This window comes from Anopheles darlingi, chromosome 2 (assembly GCF_943734745.1).
Source record: "Anopheles darlingi chromosome 2, idAnoDarlMG_H_01, whole genome shotgun sequence".
NCBI lineage: Eukaryota > Metazoa > Arthropoda > Insecta > Diptera > Culicidae > Anopheles > Anopheles darlingi.
This window is the reverse complement of record NC_064874.1, coordinates 74509211-74525908: the sequence shown is the minus strand read 5'-3', so window position 1 is coordinate 74525908 and position 16698 is coordinate 74509211. Positions and strand designations below refer to the sequence as shown.

The window sequence follows — 16698 nt, the reverse complement described above, 5'->3', positions numbered from 1 at the left end:
TGAATACGCCGTGAGGGTGGCCATCGCATTAGGTAAGGGAGGGTAACATCCACCAAAAACCTTTAGATGCTTTCAACTTTCCTTTTGCACTCGTCCTACAGTCTCGTGCAGTTCATGCGTTCCATTAATGCGACTCGAATGACGATGATGATGATGATGACGGTGACGCTGATGTACATAATGAGATGGCAAGATGGCGGGTTTCAACCTGCCATCAACAACCCTGGTTTGGGCAACTCGTCGGGTGCAACAGGAGTGCACTCGAAGTATGTCGTGCTGTGAAGATCAACCGGTCCGCGGCCAGGCTAATTAGTGGTGCTGCTTCGCTTCTTCGCTGGTAGGTTGTCGCTAGAGGTACTCAAACCCTGCCAATGCTACTACCATTTGTTGCTCACGAGGACGCGTGTTCTGGCTGCAGTAGCCTAAAGCCAGTAGCAGTAGTAGTAGTAGTAGTAGCCGCTTCTGCAACAAGCAGCACCCAGGACATCATCGTCAGCATCGTCATCGCCATCATCGCCAGCTCGCTTCAGTCGATGCGGGCCACTTGTTCGGGAGGAGAATGGAGAGAGCGCGCGCGAGAGAGACAGAGACAGGGAGGGGTTAAACAAAAAAATCTTGAAACATTTACAAGCGGCGTTAATTAACTTTATTAAGGCTCGCTTCCTCGTTCCCTCTATTCACTCACTCTACCTCTCTCTTAGGGACGGGGAGAGGGCTTTATTCGGTTGCTGGGACGGCCTCATAATTCTATTTTGCACAATACAGCCGGCGAGCGGTCGGAGCACTGGTCGGAGCGAGGGCAACAATAGAACATGGGCATTCTGGGTGCACCTCGAGGGGGAGGTTAAGGGGAAGCGGGATGATTCCCGGTGGCGTCGCCCGGAACCTGAACAGCGGCTCCAACAAACAACCAATTAAAAAAACTGAAGGAGTTGAGCGGAACCAGAACCAGAGCCAGAGTCAGGAGCAGTCTGAAATGAGCCCGCAAGAGTGGTGTGTGTGTGTGGTGTGAGTGCGAGCGGCAGCATACAGCAACAACAACAACAAGAACAGCAACAGAAAAAATGGAGAAAAAACGAAAAAAAAACTTTCTCCCAGCCCCACGTTCCCCGGTCCGGTACATTGGGCTTCATTAAAAGTGCGAATGCGAAGTGCAAGCGCAGAGCACGGAGTATCGTAAAGCGACCCCGGGAACACCTAACTCACCCACCAGGGGCCAGAGGGTTGTACCAACCTTCTCCTATGCATTTTGCGCACCACAGGTCAACGCGGTTCAGTGGTGCAGCTTAGAAGCACCATTGTAGCACCGATGATGCTCTGCACTGATGCTGATTTATGGAGTCTTTTTTTTCTGTGGAGTGCACAACGTGTGCTGCATCTCGCTGGAGACAGTGGCCGAGTCGATTCGAAGGGATCGCAACGGAATGCTTTATGCTTGTAATGAGCGCACGAAACTGTTTCATCATTAGGATGGGTTCCGTTGGTTGGAAGGTGTCACGAAACCGATTACCCTATAACAACAGCACAAGCAGGTTAGGTTTCGGTTATTCGGAAGATGGAGGTGGATAGCCTACTACATTGAATGGTCCATGAATCAAAAGTAGCGATTTTTTTAACCTGTTTTCGAAAATATAAATAGCGGAGATATTTAGAATGGTGCTGAAAGCTTTAGATTGTTGATCTGCGGATGAATTGATTGAAAATAAAAAATGATCGATCTGGCATTGTCGCCAATGAATGATATGTTTAAAAAAAAGAACAAACTTAAAGAAAGCGAAAGAACGTTAGTAAGCTATTAATATATTTTATGATTGTGAATAAAGTCGGTTGTTTTACACTTCTTTATTTCACTGATATTCGCACACCTAAAAACCACACGTCTTTTTCCTTCTATGGTTACTGAGATAGTCTCCTTTCTCTAAGCGATGTATTCTTGCATGTATTCTAAGGGTTGTATTCTCACAAGGGTTGTATTCCCTTAACCCTTGACTATCTTCTAACCCTCATAACAATATACTTTCTCAATATTTTAGAGTATTTGTGTTAGCTCTGTGTAGCCTCAGTAAGCTCTAGAATAAATTGTTATTGTAACAATTACAAGAAAAATACGTTGTAATGCATTACAATAACTACATTTGCGGTTAGTGCAATAACATTATCCGCTGCATGTTTTATGCTGATTTGCTGTTTATTTACATCGTTTCTAAGTACGATTTTTTGAATAAAATTATCTTGATTGAAATGTTGTTTTTTTTTATAATTAAATCGCTTGTTGATTCGCGAAAACAAGGCATTTCAGTAAACCAAGGATCAGTCAACGCTATCAAACAGTCGTTTCTACAGAGTTTGTCACACATATACTGAAATAAAATATTATTGAGATCCCTAAAATAGTTTAAATAATAGGATAAAAAGGCTTTTTTGCAGCCATAATGAAAACCTTGATGGCGTTCTATTGCGAATATTCTTTTAAGATCGTTCTAAAGAAAAAGATAAACCTCCTCTTCCCTAATGCAACGGAGCCACATCGCGTCGTACTCCGCACAACCATCAATCCGTCATTCATCCCGTTCATCATTAGCCTTATTTCCCAGATTTTCCGCTCCTCACCCTTACTCTTTGTTTACACCTTACATTATAATTATCTAATTGTAAACTCAAAACCCCCCGCACGAGCGCGCACCTTTTGCTTCGCTTTTTCATTCCACGCTTTTCACTAATAAGCACACTTATGCCAACGGTGCCACCAACAAAAGCCGTAGTTGCAACACATATCCTTTTTGCTAGCTAGAGACCGCCTCGCGTACCGCCCAGCGAAGGGTTTGGAGGTGCATTTCAATTACGCGCGTTCCCCCGCTTCGGTCCCTCCCTCCCTAAGTGGTTGTTTGTGTCTCCTGCCCATTGCCTCACGCCAACAATTAAATGCGCGTCGCGCGCTCGAGACAACCAACTTCTACTCCGGCACTCCGGTTACGGCGGCTTCTTCTATTGCTCGAGGGGAAACTTTTTTTTTATGTTTCTATTCATTCCCATTTAATTTAATCTAACTTAATTTCGTCCCATTCGCTGGTGTTTTTGGTTTTGTTGCAGAGCTCAGTGCTCGTACTCGGATGCCACCATCACCGATGTACCGATCATCGGATGTACCGGCTTGTTGTGGTGAATTCAACTGCGCCAACGACATCGCAGACACCTAGACCTAGACTCTCGTTCTACGGAGGAACTCTAGCATAAGGACTAGTAGAGCGAAAAACTAAAAACAAAAAAAAAACAAAATAGAAACTAAACAGCGATCCATCTTGACACCATCCTCAGGATGAACCCTCAGGCTGGGGGTTTTGGAAGGGCCTTTTTGGGGAGGGCCACTGCCCTGCCCTAGATCTCGCACTGGCAGCTACTTTCGGTCCAGCGCCGGCGGTTCGGCGTCACAAGACAAGAAACAAATTAATATTTAATTATACAGCAATTTAGCCAACTTACTCGTCGTCGTTGTCGTCGTTGTCGTCGTGTGGTTGCGTCGTTTCTCGGAGGGTCCAGAGGAGCGAGGAAGTGACCAGCAGCGGGTGTCACTTTTCATTTGAATGAGGTTTGGTTGCCTTATGGTCACTGTTGCTTATAATGATGATGACGGCTAGGAGAGTTTGCGGTGTTGTCAGTTCCTTCTCTTCCGTAGAAACTCATCAGCTGAAGCGCATTCCAATGATCCTTTGTAAAGACACTGTGTAACAACAAACGGTTTGAAAATTGTACTCGGATTGTTTAAATGTAAATTTGAAATACACACCACATACAAAAGAAGAAAGAGAATGAATCGAAATTCAGTAAAACATTCCTAGAAAGAAATGAGAAATGAGATTGACATCCCAAAATTAGAAAATGTATGGTTTAGAACAGCACTTCTGCTTTGATTTTATGTTCATTTAGTAAACCAAGCACTGCTATTCATCCGGGAAATTTCACTAAAAGCTACCATGCGAATCACTCAAGAAATAGATAAAAAGTCTCCACAAAAACAGGCACGCTCTCAGGCGTCATCTCCTTTCGCGTAATCATAATGCGACCATCACTAGAACGCATTCCATTTGTTTCCAATTCGTTAATGGGTAGAATCCACGAAGCGATCCAGTGAGTGTGAGGGTAATGTGATCACGGTACGTGATCCGTGCAAAAGGTTTAGGCTGCTGTACGGTATCCTAGCTCCCTGACGCCGGGAGTGATTAGTGTAATAGGCCTCGGTTCAACGAAGTCACCAGTCACCACAGACGGTCACAGGGCACCACCATCTCGTCGTCCGCGGGGGAATTGAGAAGTCACGAGAAGCGAGGAAATCCCTCACAAATCAAACGGGAAAGCCTATAACGATGGGAACACACGGGTAAAAGGATGCTTTCATTGGGTCCATGAATTCCCAGTTTACACCTCAAGGTAGAGAATCGACTTCTTCGGGTACAACTCAATGGAAGAATCGAAAAAAAAACACACACACACAACAACAACCCTGGAAGACGAGGAAGATGGATTCCAAAAGAATAAACACCGTGACACACAAAACACATCCCGATGATGTGGAGGCCATTTAGTTGATTGCTAATTTCAAAGCTCACTGAAATTAATCACGAATATTGCAGGAATCTACTTCTTCCACTACGCCGTTACGCCGTTCGCCGTTTGCCGTTTGTTCCCCTCTCGCCTCGTTTCTTTCAATCCCTTCGTGGTTTCTTATCCCGCCTCCCCTCCCCACAAAACGCAACCGGGAATCCATTACACTATCCACAGTGGCATACAACAACGAGCTCGCTCTCGCGCTCCGCGCTACCCATTATCTCAGGCGTCATCGGTTTGGATTGAGGAGAAGGAGGAGAAAGAGGAGGAGGAGAAACAGGTGAATCCTGGGTGAGTGGTATGAATGGCCATTTTCATTCCCTCCCCCTGCTTCGCATGTACACTCCGGAGAACTCCTTTATCGGCAACGAAGCGGCATCCGGGGTACGATCCCTTAGATCCTGGAGCAGGAACGGTTGGTTGGTTGGTTGATTCGGATTTCTTGAGTGACAACCAGGCCCCCGGTCGGCCTTGGTTAGGTGAACATACACACACACGGCGTGCCCATCCCATGTGTTCGCTGCTTTTGTGTATTGCTGGCGTCTTCATAACGACTACCTAGGCTGTGATTGTGAGGCGTTTCGTTGGTTGGCTGGAATCGGGGCCGCGGAGATCGCTTAGCGATGATTAGTAGCGGTTCATCCATGTGAGTGGTTTCACGGTAGATTAGATGCGGCACGCGGTTGCTCGTGTTGATGCGCCAACACCCAACAGAACGTATTGTTGCAAGTTGGCCAATGAGTAGAGGTACGGCTTGGAACAGGCATTGTGAGCGGAATCCAATGCAATTTCGAGTCAGATTTCGTTCATATTTTGCTGAAATGGATTAATGTTGCAGGAGGAATGTTGCTATAGCCAAAGAAGGGCTTCATTGACGGAAAAAAGAAACAATTTGTATACACGACATACCTGCAGGAACACATTCTCATGAGGGAATGTTCATCATTCAATAAAGGGCGCGACTTTCATCGTCGAATTCGCTACAAAATTCATTTCACCGAAAAAGCTCAACAACTGCCAGGCGGGTTACTTCGTGGAACCGGCGTTCTTTCGATCGTTTCTCCCCCCACACCATTGTATCGGATGTTTCGCAAATAACCAACAGCGGGACGCACAACAGTTATTTGTCATATTTTCAGTTTTCTGTATTTTTTTTTGTTCTTTGTTTTTCGTTTCATACTTTTGCGCACTTTCATCATGCAGATCATATCTCTCTGGTTCACAGTGGGTCACAACTTTCAATCGCTTTCTGTGGGTGGTGTGAATAGTAGGTGGTGGTGGTGGTGATGGGTGTTTTGTTTTTTTCTTTTCGGGCAATCGTTGTATTCCAAGGGACATTGGTTTATAGCTTCGAGTGTAGGGGATCCATCTTAACTGACCAGCACGCTCCATATCTACATCCTCGTTCTTCCTTTCTATCTCTCTCTGTCTCTCTCTCTTTTACCCCCTCGACATGTAGGCAACTGCTGCACTCGAATGTACGAATGGCATCGAACATCTATGGAACAAAACCGGAGCAATAATTCCCTATTCATTTTTATTAGATTTCTCGATGTGCATTGTTTGCTTTGTTTTTCACTAACAATTTTCCATTCATCAATCTACAGTTATGTCCGTTCGGGGAGGTGGGGTTGGGGAGTGTATGCACTGTAGTGGTCGTAGGAGGTCCTGTATTAATGGAAGGGATGATATTGGGCTGCACCTTACACTGTCTGACAAGAGCTTCATCGTTTGCAATCGTATTATCCGGGTAAAAACATCAATTTAATTGGACTGAATCGTGGTGATCTCGTGTTTGTGTGTGTGTTGATGTGTTGTGTATGCAAACGATAATCCCTCTTCCTACCGCCGAAGAAGATTTCTCATGAACCCTTAGCCCGTTATACGATTAAGTACAATTCAACACCAAGAAGAAAGGGGATGATGGTGCACTTTATGTGTGGTCTAGTTTGGTTGTGCTATTCCCTCCTTTTTCTATTGTTTTGTTTGTTTGTTTTTTGTCTCTGTTTGTTCTGTTTGTTCTGTTTATCTGCTCTCACGGCATTGTTTTGCATGTGTATGTTTTTAGTTTTTCTTCTGTTTTCCCCTTCGTTTGCCACTCATTTCCATTCCCTTTTACTTGCTTTACTTACAGTGCGATACTTGTTTAATGTTTAATAATTACAAATCTGAATAATTTACACACGCCTCTCACGCACGCGTTTGGCATTTCCATTCCTGCGCATGCTCCTACACGTCCCCTCAAACTGCCTTGGGCTGCCTTGGTTGGCCTTAAACTGTATCGCAGCAGCTGTGATGTGATGCGTTCCTTCGGTCCCACTCGTCTCGGGTTCACGAGCTCGGCCGCACCGACACACTTTCGTCTGCCTGTCTGCCACCGGCCGTGCTTATCGCATACTTATCGTAAAAGCAAAACGGACACCGTTTGTTTATAAATTAAATAACAAAAAGTTAGTAGTCTCTCCGACAACACACCACCACGCACATCTCTTCCGTCTTCTTTCCACGCGATCATCAACGTCATCAACGAAGAAAGATTGAAGAAGCTGCTGCTGTTGCTGCTGCTGCTGCTGTTGAAGCTCTACAAAAGTAAACCTTCTTCTAAGTGCTACACTTCTGCAGCTACTCAGGATAAGGTTAGTAGGGAGATGTTTGTCGGTTTTTTTACAATTAACTTATAGCTATTGTTTCTCTCTCTCTTTCTCTCCTCATTCCTCAATTCCGGACCACTCAGCTCAGTAGAATGGCTTGTATATCTCTCTCCATCTCTTCCTCGCACTGCCTTTGACACGATGCTTACTTGTTACTCTCGTTTCCCCATTTTTCAAAGGATCGTTCTTCTTTAGTGTCGTTGCATGCCACCACCGCGATACTGACGGTGAGCCTGCTGCTACATGGTTTTGCTATTACTCGTAATTACTATTTCTACATCTTCCTACCCTTTCCTACACGCGGAGAGCAGAAAAAAGTCGGTTGTCATATGTCTCCCAAAATGCCGAATCACGTGTGACTTATTGGAAAATTGGAAAGAGACAAAAATTCGATTCAATTTACACGGCCACCCGTCCCGTCCTACTGTACTGTATCCTCCTCGGCGCAGTACCGTGGTTCCGGCTAGGCTCTTAAGTCTCTATTACTCTTAACATCACATTACGGTTTCCGCGTCGTGGTTTCCTGCTTTCTCTTTCTATCGATACACTCATTAGTTGCGTCGCCATCGCGCTCCCAATTAACGCCTTCCCCAGACTTTTGGCCCTCCACAGCACACGGACAGACACGACACACACACACACCGACCGGGGGCACGGGGAGTAATAAACAAATGGCACCAAACTGGAATCGTGCGTTAGAGGATGTGTGCGTGCGCGTGCGCGTGTGTGTGTGTGCAGATCCACTGAAGCAGCTTACAGGATCGTGTACCCATCCTCGACACTGTCATTGTCCGGATCGTGTAGCTCCGAGGTGAGCGTCGAGGTGCCAGTCAGCGGTGACGATAGCTTATCCGGTTCTTCATCGCCAGCAGCATTACCGCCACTGCCGTTCATAGCAGCACCGCTCGACGATCCTCCAACAGCATGATGGCCAGCGTGAAGATGCATTCCACCGGCGTGTTGCTGTAGCTGCATCTGATGGTTGTGCATGTTGTGTTGCTGATGCCCACCATGACCATGGTGATGATGGTGATGATGATGATGCTGAAGGTGCGCCACAGTAGGATCCGCAACGTCACCGGCATTGGGTGAATCGTGCTGCTGCTGCTGCTTGCTGTTCATACAGCCAACGCCGCCATTGCTGCTACCACCATTCGCTAGACTATTCATAATTGAGCCACTGCGAGCCGCCATCGAGAGCATAGCGGCTGTCGCTTGATCCGTGGTGTTCCCCACCACCAACTGCTTACCGCTCCGTAGGCAACTGTTGGTCGAAGCATTGCTGTTGGTGCTACCACCACCGTTGACTGACTGGTTACCGTCGGGACCACCACCACCACCACCAGGACTGTCACCGTAGCCACCTCCTGAACCTACACCTCCCGTCGATTGTTGCAAATTGTTCATGAAGGCCAGTGCCGTTGAGACGGCGGTTGCCGTGGTGGAACCGGTACCGGTGACCGGTGGTGGCTGTGAAGCCGTTCCTGCACTACCCGTACTGCCACCACTTCCGATTGAGGACGGCGTTAGGGGTGGTGTGTAGAGATCACCGAAGGAAAGCTCTTTTTTGATTTGAGGCCCAACATTCGAGGGAGCATTCGATGGTGGCTGCATGTGATGGTGATGTTGCTGCTGCTGTTGTTGGGGGACGCCTGCGGACGAGTTTGGTCCCGCCGTAGTGGCCGCATAGTCGTAGCAGGGTTTCAGCAAACCTCCACCGGAACCGTGCGGATGATAGCCGTTGAATGAACCGCCACCGCCAGCGTTACCACCGTTCGTTCCATTGTACTTGGCATGCGCGTGAAGCTGCTGTTGCTGCTGATTGGATGAATTGTAGCTCGGTGGTTGATGCGGATGATTGTGCGGATGATGTTGCAGTTGTTGCTGCTGCTGATGGTGATGATGATGATGGTGGTGATGGGGATTCGGTTGCTGATGCTGCTGCTGCTGCTGCTGTTGGCCACCATGTTGATGGTGTAACGAGGAAAGCACTCCTTCCGATTGCAACAGTTGCTGATAGTTTCGCATGGCGGCGGATGGCGTCGTCGAGGAGGAGGAGGAGGAGGAGGACGAGTTTGAAGGGTGACCGCCACCGGCTACGGCTGCCGCAACGGCTGAGTAATCGTCCATCGAGGACAGCTTACGCATTAAACCCATTTCCTTGCCGTACAGATGGCTGTAGAGAGACTGTCCGTCGGGTTGGGGCGTCGGGTTGGGGCCACCATTGTTGGCCGCTGCTGCAGCAGCAGCCGCCGCTGCCGCGGCCACTGCAACGGCAGCCGCAGAGGTGCCCCCGTTCGCACCGGTGGCCAATGGTGATCCGTTAAGACGGGCGAGAGCAAGGTTGCGCTGAGTGGCGAGATCGAGATCATCTAACATTACACCGGCGGCGGCTGCGGCGGCTGCTGCGGCCGCTGCTGCTGCTGCTGCTGCTGCCGCGGCACTACCGGGAGCTGCCGTGCTACCGGAGGCCGCCGCTCGGCCGGCCATTAGCGCTGACAGTGCATCATCGACCCCGGTTAGCCCTTGGGCCGCCGATGAAGGCTGTGGCTGGCTGTGGAGTACCGGGTGCTGCTGCTGTTGGTGCTGCTGTTGGGAAGGGAGGGATGGCGTTGGCTGCGGCTGGGGCTGCGGTAGGGGCGGTCGCTTCATCTTCGGCGGACGACCCAGCCGGGGACCATCTCAGTCCCTGGAACGCCTCGGTCGGCCCACCTTGCCCTTGCGCAGTGGCGGGTTCGTGGCGTTGTTCGTCGTCTTCACCAGCTTATGCCAGTCCGGTTCGCACACCAGGCTGCCACCGAGCATGTAGTACCGGTCGCCCTGCACCAGATGGCTGCCACACTTGGAGCACTGGAAGCACTTCAGGTGAAACACGTGGTGCTGCGGTACCGATTGGCCGTTGTTGTTGTTATTGTTGTTCGCTGTGCCATTTTGGTTGTTGTTGTTGTTGTTCGCCGCGTTGTTCACGTTGTTGTTTATCGTCGTGTGTGACGTCGTCCGCATCACGAACTCGTTGGCGGGTATCGTTTGATGGCAGGCGGAACAGGCACCACTACCGAAAAGCCTGCAAAAGGCAGAAGAGAGAACGAAATATTCAATAAATTGTCTGTCAACAGAAAAAATCTAGACAAGTTTAAGTTTAGTAAGTAAAAGAAATTAAGAACGAATGCGAATGCATTTGCCGTACAGTCAATGGTACAATCAATCGGTAAAACAACTGAAAAGAAGTCAGAGACATACATAAGAACAAAACGAACGAAAAAAAAGGGGTAACAAATCGACCACCCGAAAAGTGAAAAATGCAGAAAGCAAACAGGAACGATGAGGTAGAAGATGCACGGGCCGCAGGAAGAGAACAGGTTGAGCAAAACCTCTTCAACACTTCAACACGACGCGTCCAACTGTAAACACCGGAAGTGGTGTTTGACTGTTGAGCTTAACGGAGCGACCAAGAAGCGAGAAGAAGACAGTGAAATCTCGAAAGAAGAGCCAAAACCGAGAGAGAAAGAGAGAGAGAGAGCACAAAAAAAGGGGAAGAAAAAACCCTTCGCTTCGATTGAAAGCAATAGAGAAGGTGGTAGAGGAAACGCAGAACGAGAGAGCAAACAAGAGAGCGAAACGTGAATAAATATTGTTCCGTCCTGGAGGACCAGAACACCGAGGGAGAGGGAGGAACCCAAACAGAAAATCACGTTCCTTGCCACTGCTTTCCTCCTCCGTCTCCTCCTCCTGGATGAACAGCAAAAATCAAAAAAAAAGAAGCGAAGGAAAATGAATCCAACAGGACATTCCGGACACGAACGTCTTTTTCGAATGACGACGGCCTGCCTGGCTGCTGCTGCTGGTGGTGGTCGTCGTCGTCGTCTGGGTCTGTGTCTGTGGTTGTAATCTTCTTGTGCAGCATTCATTCATCTCAGGTATCAGGCCTCCGCCCTTCCAAACCGCGACGGTCCAGCCTTCCGTCGGAAGTGTCGGTCGGTCTTTCGGTTTCTTCCACTTCCGGGCCGGCCGGCAGACCGAGGCTGGGCGCGTTCGAGTGAACACGATTTGTAACGATTCGTGTAATCGGTGTACTGCTTGACATGGGCCTTCCGTCCGTTCGTCTTTTGCCGGCCGGTTGGCCATGAGGCCATGCGGTACCTCACATTATTGATGGTGATACCGTTGCTCTCGAATGGATCCCTTTTTTTTGGGGGGGAGGGGGCTTTCTTTACTCACTCCACGCGGTACGTGGTGCATATGTTCGATTGCTGCTTCATTGTTCTTCATCGCTTTGCTTTGCTTGGTTGCAGCAGTAATAAAAATAAAACGAATGAAAACCGAACAAAATCAATGAAGGACCTCCGCCGCTCCAGGGTGCACGTAACAGGATTACAAGCAAACCTTTTTCCCGTGGCGTCGTCGTGCACTCAAATCAATGATTTGAATACAAATACCGATGAAGCACCATAGCACCTTCTTCTCTTCCGAAGCTCCCAAGGATCCACACCGAAGGATCAAAAGGAACAGCTTTCATCCCCTCCTCCCACCACGACACATACATGTAACCGGCGTTTGGGGAATTTCGCTTCTCCTCTCTCTGTTTCGCGCCGTCTTTCTCTCTCTCCCTAAACGATACCAATCATGAGTTCGCACGGGAGAGGGAATTACGGGCAAATTTGTTTGATCAACCTTGTAAACAAACAAACAAGCGAAACAACATTCCAAAAACCCACGCCACCCTCTCACAGAGAGAGAGAGAGAGAGAGTGAAGGAAAGAGCGCCCGAGACGCCTCTGGTGAGGCCAGAAGACGCTGGGTGTCGGAAAATTGCTTGGTAAACATCTGGGATTGCGCTTTTCGTGCGTTTTTTTTCTCTCTTCTGCTCTTCTGCTCTTCTGCGCCACACGACACGGTGGCGTCACGTCGCGCCAGACGCTTCTCCCGTGGACCGGCGTCCCCTTAGGTGGTCGTACGGTGGAAACGGAAGCGAAGCAATTGGCAATTGGGAATCTCAGTTCGATGACGGCAAAGCACACCTCAGGTGCGTTCGAACTGATTTGACGAAAAAGATTCTTTTTTTTTCGGGGAAAAAACAGATTCACAAGAAATAGGAATTGCTAGTGCTTGATAAGTTTAATATCAAGCAGCGTTAAAGATTTTTAATTTAGATCATAAGAAACTCTATCTCGGGTTTTGGAATGCTTGGGCTTTCGATAGTAAAGCTCTAAACTATTAAAAACCGTTACTTCGATTTATTCCCAGACAGCAACCTATTTCTTAATTAATAAACGAGCTCCTCTCGAGCTCCGGTCATTAAGGGCAATGGCTGCAACTTCGCTCAGGATATCGCCTTTGCGTGCCTGCGAAAGACACTATTCAGTGATAATTGAGTCATTGTTTGCCTCTAATTATGCATGCTCCTATGCAAATACAACACCCCAAACCCTTGAAACTTCCTCTTTTGTAGCGCAACCAACGACAAACGGTAACGACAACGGTATCAGGAAGCTTTCCTTTCTCTTGCCAGGCAGTGGTGCTAGTGGCCTCTGGTAGGTGTGAACGGTTAATCTAATTCCGCTAACCTGGTCGGTCGGGTCGGACCGAGCACCACCGGGCAACTAGCGGCTCCAACTAACCAACCAACCAGAACAACCCACATGATCACAAGCACAGCAGCTGGTGGGTAGTGGGAGTTGAAAGGAAGGACCCTAAAGCCCTCATTAGCAATATTCCGCCTCGGGGCGTCCTCGCGCTGCGTCCGCGTTTAAATTAACAACTCACCAACCTCTCCAATGAAGAGGACAGCAGAAGCAGCAGCAGACTGCCATGCCTCTCACTACACACTACACGACGCACCCAATGGTGGTGACATCCAATCCACTATTATCCAGATCCAGATGAAGGAGGGTCCTGGAGCCTTGAGGCGATGAGGTCGGCGGCCTCGCCTTCTTCACACACATACGCCCCCTGCTCGTGAGGTGGAAACTCTCACAACTGAGATGTTGCTGAGAGACAGACCGTCGCCGCACGTAGCCTTCGGATGGTGTTAATATTAATTACGCGATTGGTCTCTGTGGTCGTGCAGGCGGGCCGTCCCAGTTCCCAGGCAGCCGTTAAACACCTGGCGGTCAAATTGGCTTTCGGTGCCTGAAACTGCCTGAAAGGTTACCGACGAACGATGTTCATCAATAGCCAATGTTGTGAGATACCTTATTTGACTTAAGATTTCCTCGGATTTTGATATTAGGAAAAAAAAAGGAAATTTATGCTGAAGTGTGTATGGTTTAGGAACATTATTATCAGCAGCAAGCATCATTATCAACAACCGGCACTGGCTAGCAGCAAAAAGGTACGGCGGAAAGACACTCACGAAACTCCCTCCATCAACCCCGATTATGGTCCGTACACTCACGAACAACCAACGCAACTGTGGAGTTTATCAACCGTGTCTCTTTCTCTCTCTTTCTATGTATATCTCTTCCCCAGCTTGTCATTTTCTTATCGACATTCGCTATCAGATATCAGATCTCCAGCGACAAAGGTGCTCAGATCCGAGAGATCCACATCACGAGCGAGAGCACGAGGAAAGTAAGCGTGAGAGGGAAATGGAGAGCGAGAGAGAGCGGCAGTCTGCCGGTAGCCGGTATCCATCCCTTCTCACCCCTCTTCTCCTCTCGAGCATCTCATATTACGCCTGCGGCAACAAAACTGGTCCATCAGTGGCTGCCACACTGCTCTGCTCTGCGCTGCTCTGCTCTGAGGTCTGGTAATTAATTTGTTAATTAATTAATTAATAAGATAAGTTAATTAAAGAACATGATAACAGGAGCGGTCGGTACGAGGTGTGGTGCGCGAGGTGCGCATCGTCGTCGTCGTCGTCGAGCTTGTCGAAGATCTTCGTCGTGTATCGCACAAACGCACAATGAGTTATGCCACCGCCACCGGATGGCGCACCGTCGATGGCCGGGGACGACTTTACTCGTGACTTTGAGGCTTTGAACGAGGACACTGCCGTACGGGGGAGAGAGAGAGAGTTTAACCAAGGTTGTTGTTGTTGTTGCGGGGTTTTTTTTGTTGCTTCTATTCTTCACTCCCGCTAGCACTTCCTTTGCATCAGAACTAATTAGTGAGCACTCGGTAATTGCACATTGCTCTTGCCTTGCTGCTGGTGCGGTACAGTTTCGTGTTTCGGGGAGTGAAATACCATGCGCCTCCATCGTGCGCCGGCAATGACGAGAGTAGTAATGAGGACGATGCGGCCGAACCGAGGCATCGCGCGCGTGTGTGTGTGCGTTTTAGAGGTGAAGGAACTAGACAAGTAAAAGATAATGGTGGATTCGACTCAGATAAAAACTGTTACTGGCTTCGAGATGCCTCTACGATAGATGTTATGCTACAAAGAGCCCCTTCATTCCTTCATTTTTAAGATCCATTTCGTAGCCCAACAACCAACACAATCGTTAGTCAACAGAGTGGTAAGAAGCAGCAAGACTCATTAGAAAAAATCGCGCCGTTTCGGTCGAACAACTAATGCAGAAAACAAGTTCTCTCGTTATCCAACAACGGTGCTTTCGCTGCTATGCGCGTTTAGCATCCCGCCCGCGAGTGGTTTTTATTTGATCATGCATCCGCCACGCCACGCCACGCCACACCATGTGCATGTGGAAGCGGTGAGGCAGCGGTTCGTTTGCCAACCTGGCATGTGCTGTGCGCGCACCGTTTGCCTGTTCGCCAGGAAGGAAGGTGTTTCGCGTTCTGCCTTTTCCCCACCATAAATCAAAGCCTGACGACGACACATTCGCTGATTTACGTTCAATGCTGTTTACACTGTTTTGACAGTGAGTTCGTTTTTTTTCTTTCGTTTTTTTTTGGTTGTTTTTTGGTTTAATATCCACGATTTTTTTTTTGCTGGTTCGTTGCCCATCCGGGAAATTCTACTGCCAGTGCGCGAGCGATGTTCGTATGCAGTGGGCACAGAATGCTTTAATCAAGCAGTGCAGATGAAACAAACCGCTCAACATGATGGACACGTTGAGATATGAGACTTTGCGGAAGCAAAACCGTGTAGGTATTTGTTGGACAGATGATGCGTTCAAATTGTCACGATTTTGGAATGTAAATCCATCCCAATTCTACCATTGCCGGGCTCTTGTCGCCCAAAAACATGATTCAAAGCTTGTTTACAAACGAAAAATTGAGCGAGAACAGATCAGCTCACGCAAAATACGCGTTTTTCCTTCTTCTTCTTAATTTTGCCTATTTATTCACCAATCGCAAGATTAAAATCGGAACATCATGCTACAACCAACCAAAGCTCTCGCAGTGGGCAGTGATGGAGCAGGGTGGTTATCCCGTAATCAGCGGGGGCGCCGCGACCGTAATCGTTAGCAATAATCATGCAACTCCTAGCAACCCGGAGGATGCGCAACCGGAGGCGGGATCGGCGGAAGCAGAGAGTGGAATAACAAACAATAATAACGAACCACTGCTCTTGAAGAAATAAGGAAAACGAGAGAGAGAGAGAGAATGACTGCGAGAGAAGGCAAGAAGGAGTGCCAACGGATGCCAAAGATGAAGACTCCCGCGCGAGGCGCTACCTTTCGCCGGCGATCCGCCGGTTCTCTGCCTTCTTCTGTTTCCTGTCCGCGACGCTGGCCACAGAATGTGGTGGCCGCTACCAACCGCGGGCGCGGCAACCGACTAACGATGTCGACCGTGATGATGATGATGAGGGGGATGATGATGATGAGGGGGATGATGATGATGATTATTATTATTATCGCCACCAGCATCCTCCGCATCGCCACACCTCATGATGGAGGTGTCATCGTCATTGCGGTGGTTTCAATCGGTGGTGGTTGAGGTGGTGTGCAACCATTATGGTTAAGCAATTTGCCGAAGCGGTGGCGTTTGGAGGCGATTGTCCGCTTAGGGCCATCATTCACTTGCAATTACTTTTTGTGTCTTGTGTTTGAAGTATGTTAACAACATTAGACTAAAAAGTCTAAACAAAAAGGATATCATTTTATAATAACTTCACATCAAATCATAATTCTGTCTCGTGGCATTGAAGCACGTTTCAATGCTGAGGCAATGCCTAATGCCGGGAAACGGAAACGGAAGCATCATGAAATCGTAAAATGTCTCCCAAACTAAAGCATCGTTTTGCGACGAAGTATCGTCTTCTGTCGTAAGGTGAAACGAATGAATTTTGATTCAACGCTAGCGTACCACATTGGTTAGATGAAAAGGACAAATCAACCTCGACCATCATCATCATCATCATCATCGCCATCTTCGCCTATGAGCATCGTCGTCGCGAAGAAGCGGCGAGTTTCGACCAAGGTTCAAGACCATCTGTTGCAACTACAGACAAGACACAGTCGCAAGCACAAACACACTCATACTACGCAGCATCCTCTTGTCCCGGCGTGTGCAAGTGAATTTGAAAACTAAAAGCAAAA

General features: G+C 48.3%; 2 protein-coding genes across 3 annotated transcripts in view; both read right to left on the bottom strand.

The window, feature by feature from the left end:
- Nucleotides 1-8006: 8006 nt before the first annotated feature.
- On the bottom strand, nucleotides 8007-9632 carry LOC125959526 (protein pygopus-like). Its single transcript, XM_049692351.1, has 2 exons — nucleotides 9246-9632; nucleotides 8007-9143 (listed from the first exon to the last, which is right to left on the bottom strand). The coding sequence occupies exons 1-2, from the start codon at nucleotides 9630-9632 to the stop codon at nucleotides 8007-8009; spliced, it is 1524 nt and encodes a 507-aa protein (XP_049548308.1).
- A 303-nt stretch (nucleotides 9633-9935) lies between these two features.
- Nucleotides 9936-16698, bottom strand: part of LOC125958913 (LIM homeobox transcription factor 1-alpha) — a 31583-nt gene continuing 24820 nt past the window's right edge. For both annotated transcript variants that reach the window (XM_049691732.1, XM_049691733.1), the window contains exon 5: nucleotides 9936-10317. In XM_049691732.1, the coding sequence (XP_049547689.1) occupies nucleotides 9936-10317 (382 nt within the window). The remainder of the gene's footprint in view (nucleotides 10318-16698) is intronic.